This window comes from Sciurus vulgaris (assembly GCF_902686455.1).
Source record: "Sciurus vulgaris genome assembly, contig: HiC_scaffold_182_arrow_ctg1, whole genome shotgun sequence".
In the NCBI taxonomy this organism is placed as follows: domain Eukaryota; kingdom Metazoa; phylum Chordata; class Mammalia; order Rodentia; family Sciuridae; genus Sciurus; species Sciurus vulgaris.
In genome coordinates, this window is record NW_027632871.1 from 3,326,564 (window position 1) to 3,337,580 (window position 11,017).

Consider the following 11,017-nt stretch of genomic DNA (forward strand, 5'->3'; position numbering starts at 1 on the left):
CGCTCTTGCTAACTTCATCTCACCTCAGTCCTTCATATACCTTTTCCCCCGTGGTGCGCAGGTGTGCAGAGCAATCACACCTGGGTGGGCCGTCCACATGCTTTTCTCCCTAATGCAGCGCTGACCGTTGACCTAATGAAACAATCTTAGGGCTACAATTTATGCATTTGGCTATAATTGAAGTATGATTGAGACTCTTCATTTCTGTCTAAAATTGACTTAAAAAATAGAATTTAGTCCTTCTGATCACCACTCACATAAAATGGTAGAATCATTGGATGAGAAGAGCACTTGACTGTGGCTTGGTAGGGACATAAGTAGTTACAACTGGCTGATGTGTTACCTCCACTATGGACCTAACAAAGGCACTAGAGTGTGTTGGCTTTGAGCCCCTCTCCAGGAAGTATTATTCACTTTGGAAAATCAATACAGCCTCCCTTGATTTCTTTTGATTGGCAGAAAGAAGGACAGTGGGAGGCTTTATCCTATCTTTTGGTGGTACATCATCTCACGGAACCAGTCTCTGAGCACCGGCTTCCTTGGTAGCATGTAGTCCCAGACCAGGATTATTGCACAAGTCCCAGGATGTTTAAAGGTCGTTCCTATCAGGCTTCCTATGCAGTTGTAACATGACTGCTTCAAGTCTTTCCATCGGATTGACGTTTAACGCTAACTTGTACTCTAGGCTGTGTACCCCTTATGCAAAATGTTTGGGACTGGAAGTGTTTGAGATTTGCAAATATTTGCATCTATACAGTGAGACAGCTTGCTTCTGGGTAGTCACTTCACAGCATGAAACGTTTATATTCCTGATACACATAGCTTACTATTCAGGGTGGGGTGCATTCTTTTTCTTTTTTTAGTGTTGTGTTTTCTGCCGTTGCGGGTCTTGAAGTGAGGACCTTGCACATGCTAGGCACGCACTGTGCCACTGAGTTACATCCCCAGCGTCTGACGTAATCCTATGCAGTATTTGTTTATACCTTCTTTTTTCCGGTTCTCGGGTTGGAACCCAGGGGCACATAACTACTGGGTCACATCCCCAGCTCTTTTAATATTGATATTATATATCGAGACAGGGTTCTGCTAATTTGCTTAGGGCCTCACTCAATTGACTGGCCTTTAACTCCCAATTCTCCTGCCTCGGCCTCCGGAGCTGCTGAGATTCCAGGCACGTGCCACCACACCGTGCCCACCTTTGTGGACTGTGACCCATCACAAGAGTGGGCATGTGGAATTTTCCCCTTATGTAATATTGGTAGAGTTATGAGTATTTCAGGTTTCTTTGACAGGAGTGACCAAACTGCATAACATACTCCGCTGAGGAACATCGATTGAAAACTTAAAGTAATATACTCTTGATGCACCCTCACTTGTCTATAGACATCTCAGTGCAAACCTTTACCGTCACAGGTTGTATGCTACATAATTTTCAACTATTTCGCTTATATTAATACACGAATAAATGCCCTAAAACACCGTTGACACTAGTATACTTGGGTGTTAGATGTGATTGTACTAAAGCATATATGATTTTTCAGATCAAATCCAGATTTTCACATCAAAGCCATCAGCGCTGTCAAAAGTTTCAGATTCCTGGAGACCGACCGAATTGCAAAATCTCCCCATCTATGGACTATCTCCCTACCGGGAATGTCTGACATTGAAGGTAAAATGTACACTTTGGGATGATTGTGGGAGTGTTTAAATGATTGTTGTATGTTTTCTTGCTTTCCAAATCATTCATCTTACATTTATTGAGTACTTCTTATGGACATCTGTTGCGTGTCGTGGCATAATGCTCATGACTATCCTGTGATCATAAGTACTCTTGTACAACTCCCATTTGAGTGATGTGGAAAATTGCTAAGTCTCACCATCAAATAATTGGTTAAGGCCGAATTCAGGCTGGCACACTATGACTGCAATTCTTGCGTTCTCAATCAGTATGCCATCGCGTTTCTCCATTGATATTTCTTGTGAGCCTCATTCATTCACTATGTGCCTCATTAGACCACCTAGTAAGCAGTGAGGATACCATGTAAGAGGCAGCCTCACTTTCTGTCCTCAGTGGCATAATGGTATAATGGAGAGGGCAGAAAAGCATACATGATACTGTGCAAATAGTAAAATAAATTTAAAAAGCCTCCCCCCACGCCCCTGGTTCGTAAGGGAAAAAATTTTGCATTGATCCATAAATTGAAAGGATTCCAACTTCCTTTGAAAGCGAGGGCTAAGAGATGGTGGGCATAAAGCAGTGTTGTAGAGAAGTCTGAGACTTTAGGCATCTGCATGGTTGAAAGCACTAATGCTAAGAAGCGACAACGTGAGGAAGGAGTGAACCTCTGACTCTGGTCTATGAAGTAACATCCACTTAGTCCCGTTTTGTATTTTCAGTTACAATAGAAGATCCTATTTAAAGAAGGGGAAGAAATGGTTCCACTTACCTTCCCAAAATAAAAAGAAAAATGTTTGGAAGCCTATGCTAGAGGCAGGTCACATAGATAAGGCTAGGGCTTTCTTTTCATTTGCTGGACCTAATCGCTTCAGCACACAGAGAGAAAATAACAATACATTACCGAATTTTTGTAAGAGCCAAGAATCCCATTCTCTCACAATCTCTCTCACTCTGTCTCTTTCGCTATCTCTGTCTCTCTGTCTCCGTCTCTGTCTCTGTCTCTCCCTCTCTCTCTCTCTCTCCCTTTCTGTCTCTCTCTCTCTCTTTCTCTTCTCAATTCCCCCCCCACACACACACGCACCTGTATGCAGAGTTACCATCACCACCAAAAATCCTCAAAATCTGGCCTTTTCTCTCAGGGAAATCTACACTTAACATTTAGAACAACTATGGTGAGTGGGCTTCTCATTTCCAAGGCAATGGGTTAAAGATTTTTACATGATGCAGGCATTCTCTTCTTTCAACAGTAGCCAAATACTTGATCATCTTATTTGTCTTTACTTTAAGAACCATTTGCAGAAAGTATTCAAGATGTTCCCATGTATGTGAGTTGCACGGGACTCTTCCCTTTGGGGCAGCCCAGGATGTCTCTTTGCTATCGATGTATTCCTGTGTATACTTCTAGGAGGTACTCACCAGCCCTTACTGTAAGCGAAACTGTAGACCAAGCAGATGACTCTGCACACACTAAAGCATCCAGCACATATATTTGAACAAGACAGTTTTAGGGAAACGATACCCTGTGTATGGTGGGAAAATCAGGAACTGTAATAGGCAGATGCAAATTGGAGAAGTGGCTGAGGAACAACACAATGACAACAAAAGATGATGGCATATGCCCTTGGATCCTTGTATTCATCAGTATGAGAAGACTCATGATAGCCATGTTGCAGTGTTCTTTTTTAAGAAACGATTCAGGGACGTCCACCAAAGATGGAATGCATCATAGATATGCGCCAGTCAGCCCATAGTGTGTTGTGGTTCATGGGCCTCGTGATGACTTGTTGAACCAGTGGCATAACCCTGGTGGACTGCCATTCCTGTGTGGCCTCAGCAACGGTCATTCTTGTGGCAATTGAACTTACCATTGTGCAGAACAGCACTGCCTTTGTGGACTTAGCCCATGGTCTTGCACACGTTTGTGCTTAAATCCTGGAAGGAGGGACCTGAGCTCATCCACAAGAATTGACACAATGCTTGCCTTCAATGCCAACCTCCAGTTGTCATGGTATTGTTTAGACTTGTGCCACCATCCAACAGGGAGGTTAACATTGCCCTCCTAGTTTCAAATGAGACACAACAGACTGGCTTTTCCAAAACTCTTTAATAACGTAACATTCAACTGGGCCCTCTGCTTCAACACGACTGCCGTGAGGTTAGCTCCAGTTTCTATTCATACCCTTGGTCCATAAAGCTCCCACCTTCAGTGAGTGCAGGCTACAGGTATGACGCCAGAGTTTGGCCTTGAAACAGTTCATTCCAGGGCCAGTGTGGGAAGGGAATTGTAGTGGACATTCATTCGAGGATAGATGTCCAACGGGCAGGAGACAGTGCGTTCCATCATGGGAGGCATTTTGTGGAGGGGTGGGGCAAAGGGTATCTCTTGAAAGATGGGAATGGGGAATGGGGGTGTGGTGTGGCGCTGTGGCATCAGATTAGTTGCGGGGTGCCCTGAGACCACCAGAGCAGCTTTCATAGCTCCATTCGTCTCTGCCCTGCACATGCTGCCTCTGAGGCCATAAGCCCTAGCTTCAGGGGTGTCTGTCTCACACAGACACTCGTGAGTATGGTCTTTCATCTCCCTGATGGCAACAGCTGTTGGAGGGCCTATTTGAATAGTTGCTTTGATGCCATGGCGTTTCTGCATATTGATCCAGTACAAGAGTGGACTGTAAATGAAGGTGGAAGCGTTCACCACTTCCACCCACTGCTGGGCACGCCTCTCCCGCCACAGCTTCTTCCTCCAGTGAATGAATATGAGGCAGCCACCGGTTAGTACACAACTCAGTCCCATGAGACCGAGGTATAGCGAGACCCAGCCTGAGGCAGTAAAAGAAAGAAAAGAGGCAGCTGACTGACAGATCTGGGTGGGACCTGAAGTGTTTCTCAATCCTCTCCTTACTTTGCCTCATTCATCCATCCATTCCCTCCCTCCCTCCTTACGTACCTACCTCATCATTTTATTATTAGTTAAACCAAGAACTGCAGGGAGCCAAAGAGTCCAGGTAAACCTTTCAGAGATAAGGGAGACTAAGTCTCGAGGAAACATGACCTGCTGAAACACACTCAGGCCTTCTGGCTCCCAGTCCAGGACCCACCCAGTCCCTCAGGCAGATAAAACGGATCTTGAGGGCGAGGCCCTCAAGGAACCACTTGAAAAGGGCACCAGTTTATCTCTTCTGCTTGGTCACAACATGGGTTCTGCCTTCTAATACTCCTTAGGATCCTAGAGGAGCCTGCCTCTTAACTATTTAGCACTCCACGCTGGCAAGCGCCGCCCCATCAATACAAAGCATCTTTTCTGAAAGTTTGTCCCCACACTCAAAGGACTGAAGGGATACTTACTGCCACGAAGGCCCAGGTTTGCCACTTGAGGATCCATACCGTTGAGACTTGTTACCAGGTCCATGGCTCGGCCAAGAATCAACTGCCCCAAGAATCTGTCCACCAATGGGAGCCTTCGGGAGGCCCAAGCCCCATTGTTACCTCAAGATGACTTCACCGGGTTCTGAGCACTGGGCGTTGCAGGGCCGGTGCTTGGGGCGGGACTCGGAGTTGACGGAAGGAAGGGAGTCCATCTTGTGGCTCCTCATGAGCATAGTTGTCTTCCACCAAATCGTGGTCCTCCCCACAATTGTCTGTTCCCAACTTCTTTCGGTGAAGTCACAAAACAGCCCCCAGATTCGGGGCCTCACACACTCATGGTCTTATGTTTATGTTGTTGCTTGTGAGGAAGCCGTTTCTGCTGTAATTTCCAGTGGGAAGTTGGGCAGTGAGCACAGGGAATATTGGGCAGGCGTGCCCTCAAAAGTTGGTGACCAAGGGGTGAGGGAAGAAAGAAAAGCTGTTCAGGGGAACCAAGCGGTCAGGTCCACCTCCTTTGGCTCCTACAGTCCCTCTCTTGCCTCCTCAACAAGGGCTGGCAAAGTGTTCTCTCAGTATCACCAGGCCCCTTGGGAGCTCCGCTCTTGCTAACTTCATCTCACCTCAGTCCTTCATATACCTTTTCCCCCGTGGTGCGCAGGTGTGCAGAGCAATCACACCTGGGTGGGCCGTCCACATGCTTTTCTCCCTAATGCAGCGCTGACCGTTGACCTAATGAAACAATCTTAGGGCTACAATTTATGCATTTGGCTATAATTGAAGTATGATTGAGACTCTTCATTTCTGTCTAAAATTGACTTAAAAAATAGAATTTAGTCCTTCTGATCACCACTCACATAAAATGGTAGAATCATTGGATGAGAAGAGCACTTGACTGTGGCTTGGTAGGGACATAAGTAGTTACAACTGGCTGATGTGTTACCTCCACTATGGACCTAACAAAGGCACTAGAGTGTGTTGGCTTTGAGCCCCTCTCCAGGAAGTATTATTCACTTTGGAAAATCAATACAGCCTCCCTTGATTTCTTTTGATTGGCAGAAAGAAGGACAGTGGGAGGCTTTATCCTATCTTTTGGTGGTACATCATCTCACGGAACCAGTCTCTGAGCACCGGCTTCCTTGGTAGCATGTAGTCCCAGACCAGGATTATTGCACAAGTCCCAGGATGTTTAAAGGTCGTTCCTATCAGGCTCCTATGCAGTTGTAACATGACTGCTTCAAGTCTTTCCATCGGATTGATGTTTAACGCTAACTTGTACTCTAGGCTGTGTACCCCTTATGCCAAATGTTTGGGACTGGAAGTGTTTGAGATTTGCAAATATTTGCATCTATACAATGAGACAGCTTGCTTCTGGGTAGTCACTTCACAGCATGAAACATTTATATTCCTGATACACATAGCTTACTATTCAGGGTGGGGTGCATTCTTTTTCTTTTTTTAGTGTTGTGTTTTCTGCCGTTGCGGGTCTTGAAGTGAGGACCTTGCACATGCTAGGCACGCACTGTGCCACTGAGTTACATCCCCAGCGTCTGACGTAATCCTATGCAGTATTTGTTTATACCTTCTTTTTTCCGGTTCTCGGGTTGGAACCCAGGGGCACATAACTACTGGGTCACATCCCCAGCTCTTTTAATATTTATATTATATATCGAGACAGGGTTCTGCTAATTTGCTTAGGGCCTCACTCAATTGACTGGCCTTTAACTCCCAATTCTCCTGCCTCGGCCTCCGGAGCTGCTGAGATTCCAGGCACGTGCCACCACACCGTGCCCACCTTTGTTGACTGTGACCCATCACAAGAGTGGGCATGTGGAATTTTCCCCTTATGTAATATTGGTAGAGTTATGAGTATTTCAGGTTTCTTTGACAGGAGTGACCAAACTGCATAACATACTCCGCTGAGGAACATCGATTGAAAACTTAAAGTAATATACTCTTGATGCACCCTCACTTGTCTATAGACATCTCAGTGCAAACCTTTACCGTCACAGGTTGTATGCTACATAATTTTCAACTATTTCGCTTATATTAATACACGAATAAATGCCCTAAAACACCGTTGACACTAGTATACTTGGGTGTTAGATGTGATTGTACTAAAGCATATATGATTTTTCAGATCAAATCCAGATTTTCACATCAAAGCCATCAGCGCTGTCAAAAGTTTCAGATTCCTGGAGACCGACCGAATTGCAGAATCTCCCCATCTATGGACTATCTCCCTACCGGGAATGTCTGACATTGAAGGTAAAATGTACACTTTGGGATGATTGTGGGAGTGTTTAAATGATTGTTGTATGTTTTCTTGCTTTCCAAATCATTCATCTTACATTTATTGAGTACTTCTTATGGACATCTGTTGCGTGTCGTGGCATAATGCTCATGACTATCCTGTGATCATAAGTACCCCTGTACAACTCCCATTTGAGTGATGTGGAAAATTGCTAAGTCTCACCATCAAATAATTGGTTAAGGCCGAATTCAGGCTGGCACACTATGACTGCAATTCTTGCGTTCTCAATCAGTATGCCATCGCGTTGCTCCATTGATATTTCTTGTGAGCCTCATTCATTCACTATGTGCCTCATTAGACCACCTAGTAAGCAGTGAGGATACCATGTAAGAGGCAGCCTCACTTTCTGTCCTCAGTGGCATAATGGTATAATGGAGAGGGCAGAAAAGCATACATGATACTGTGCAAATAGTAAAATAAATTTAAAAAGCCTCCCCCCACTCCCCTGGTTCGTAAGGGAAAAAATTTTGCATTGATCCATAAATTGAAAGGATTCCAACTTCCTTTGAAAGCGAGGGCTAAGAGATGGTGGGCATAAAGCAGTGTTGTAGAGAAGTCTGAGACTTTAGGCATCTGCATGGTTGAAAGCACTAATGCTAAGAAGCGACAACGTGAGGAAGGAGTGAACCTCTGACTCTGGTCTATGAAGTAACATCCACTTAGTCCCGTTTTGTATTTTCAGTTACAATAGAAGATCCTATTTAAAGAAGGGGAAAAAATGGTTCCACTTACCTTCCCAAAATAAAAAGAAAAATGTTTGGAAGCCTATGCTAGAGGCAGGTCACATAGATAAGGCTAGGGCTTTCTTTTCATTTGCTGGACCTAATCGCTTCAGCACACAGAGAGAAAATAACAATACATTACCGAATTTTTGTAAGAGCCAAGAATCCCATTCTCTCACAATCTCTCTCACTCTGTCTCTTTCGCTATCTCTGTCTCTCTGTCTCCGTCTCTGTCTCTGTCTCTCCCTCTCTCTCTCTCTCTCCCTTTCTGTCTCTCTCTCTCTCTCTTTCTCTTCTCAATTCCCCCCCACACACACACACGCACCTGTATGCAGAGTTACCATCACCACCAAAAATCCTCAAAATCTGGCCTTTTCTCTCAGGGAAATCTACACTTAACATTTAGAACAACTATGGTGAGTGGGCTTCTCATTTCCAAGGCAATGGGTTAAAGATTTTTACATGATGCAGGCATTCTCTTCTTTCAACAGTAGCCAAATACTTGATCATCTTATTTGTCTTTACTTTAAGAACCATTTGCAGAAAGTATTCAAGATGTTCCCATGTATGTGAGTTGCACGGGACTCTTCCCTTTGGGGCAGCCCAGGATGTCTCTTTGCTATCGATGTATTCCTGTGTATACTTCTAGGAGGTACTCACCAGCCCTTACTGTAAGCGAAACTGTAGACCAAGCAGATGACTCTGCACACACTAAAGCATCCAGCACATATATTTGAACAAGACAGTTTTAGGGAAACGATACCCTGTGTATGGTGGGAAAATCAGGAACTGTAATAGGCAGATGCAAATTGGAGAAGTGGCTGAGGAACAACACAATGACAACAAAAGATGATGGCATATGCCCTTGGATCCTTGTATTCATCAGTATGAGAAGACTCATGATAGCCATGTTGCAGTGTTCTTTTTTAAGAAACGATTCAGGGACGTCCACCAAAGATGGAATGCATCATAGATATGCGCCAGTCAGCCCATAGTGTGTTGTGGTTCATGGGCCTCGTGATGACTTGTTGAACCAGTGGCATAACCCTGGTGGACTGCCATTCCTGTGTGGCCTCAGCAACGGTCATTCTTGTGGCAATTGAACTTACCATTGTGCAGAACAGCACTGCCTTTGTGGACTTAGCCCATGGTCTTGCACACGTTTGTGCTTAAATCCTGGAAGGAGGGACCTGAGCTCATCCACAAGAATTGACACAATGCTTGCCTTCAATGCCAACCTCCAGTTGTCATGGTATTGTTTAGACTTGTGCCACCATCCAACAGGGAGGTTAACATTGCCCTCCTAGTTTCAAATGAGACACAACAGACTGGCTTTTCCAAAACTCTTTAATAACGTAACATTCAACTGGGCCCTCTGCTTCAACACGACTGCCGTGAGGTTAGCTCCAGTTTCTATTCATACCCTTGGTCCATAAAGCTCCCACCTTCAGTGAGTGCAGGCTACAGGTATGACGCCAGAGTTTGGCCTTGAAACAGTTCATTCCAGGGCCAGTGTGGGAAGGGAATTGTAGTGGACATTCATTCGAGGATAGATGTCCAACGGGCAGGAGACAGTGCGTTCCATCATGGGAGGCATTTTGTGGAGGGGTGGGGCAAAGGGTATCTCTTGAAAGATGGGAATGGGGAATGGGGGTGTGGTGTGGCGCTGTGGCATCAGATTAGTTGCGGGGTGCCCTGAGACCACCAGAGCAGCTTTCATAGCTCCATTCGTCTCTGCCCTGCACATGCTGCCTCTGAGGCCATAAGCCCTAGCTTCAGGGGTGTCTGTCTCACACAGACACTCGTGAGTATGGTCTTTCATCTCCCTGATGGCAACAGCTGTTGGAGGGCCTATTTGAATAGTTGCTTTGATGCCATGGCGTTTCTGCATATTGATCCAGTACAAGAGTGGACTGTAAATGAAGGTGGAAGCGTTCACCACTTCCACCCACTGCTGGGCACGCCTCTCCCGCCACAGCTTCTTCCTCCAGTGAATGAATATGAGGCAGCCACCGGTTAGTACACAACTCAGTCCCATGAGACCGAGGTATAGCGAGACCCAGCCTGAGGCAGTAAAAGAAAGAAAAGAGGCAGCTGACTGACAGATCTGGGTGGGACCTGAAGTGTTTCTCAATCCTCTCCTTACTTTGCCTCATTCATCCATCCATTCCCTCCCTCCCTCCTTACGTACCTACCTCATCATTTTATTATTAGTTAAACCAAGAACTGCAGGGAGCCAAAGAGTCCAGGTAAACCTTTCAGAGATAAGGGAGACTAAGTCTCGAGGAAACATGACCTGCTGAAACACACTCAGGCCTTCTGGCTCCCAGTCCAGGACCCACCCAGTCCCTCAGGCAGATAAAACGGATCTTGAGGGCGAGGCCCTCAAGGAACCACTTGAAAAGGGCACCAGTTTATCTCTTCTGCTTGGTCACAACATGGGTTCTGCCTTCTAATACTCCTTAGGATCCTAGAGGAGCCTGCCTCTTAACTATTTAGCACTCCACGCTGGTAAGCGTCGCCCCATCAATACAAAGCATCTTTTCTGAAAGTTTGTCCCCACACTCAAAGGACTGAAGGGATACTTACTGCCACGAAGGCCCAGGTTTGCCACTTGAGGATCCATACCGTTGAGACTTGTTACCAGGTCCATGGCTCGGCCAAGAATCAACTGCCCCAAGAATCTGTCCACCAATGGGAGCCTTCTGGAGGCCCAAGCCCCATTGTTACCTCAAGATGACTTCACCGGGTTCTGAGCACTGGGCGTTGCAGGGCCGGTGCTTGGGGCGGGACTCGGAGTTGACGGAAGGAAGGGAGTCCATCTTGTGGCTCCTCATGAGCATAGTTGTCTTCCACCAAATCGTGGTCCTCCCCACAATTGTCTGTTCCCAACTTCTTTCGGTGAAGTCACAAAACAGCCCCCAGATTCGGGGCCTCACA

General features: G+C 45.8%; 2 protein-coding genes across 2 annotated transcripts; both read right to left on the bottom strand.

Annotated features, from left to right (window-relative positions):
* Positions 1–3,932: 3,932 nt before the first annotated feature.
* LOC306652399 (testis-expressed protein 38-like) lies at positions 3,933–5,087 on the bottom strand (the record flags this gene model as incomplete). Its single annotated transcript, XM_079125316.1, has 2 exons — positions 3,933–4,498; positions 5,024–5,087. The coding sequence occupies 2 exons, from the start codon at positions 5,085–5,087 to the stop codon at positions 3,933–3,935; spliced, it is 630 nt and encodes a 209-aa protein (XP_078981442.1).
* Positions 5,088–9,575: 4,488 nt separating this feature from the next.
* Positions 9,576–10,730, bottom strand: LOC306652400 (testis-expressed protein 38-like; the record flags this gene model as incomplete). The annotated part of the gene is made up of 2 exons (XM_079125317.1): positions 9,576–10,141; positions 10,667–10,730. The coding sequence occupies 2 exons, from the start codon at positions 10,728–10,730 to the stop codon at positions 9,576–9,578; spliced, it is 630 nt and encodes a 209-aa protein (XP_078981443.1).
* Between the last annotated feature and the right edge of the window lie 287 nt (positions 10,731–11,017).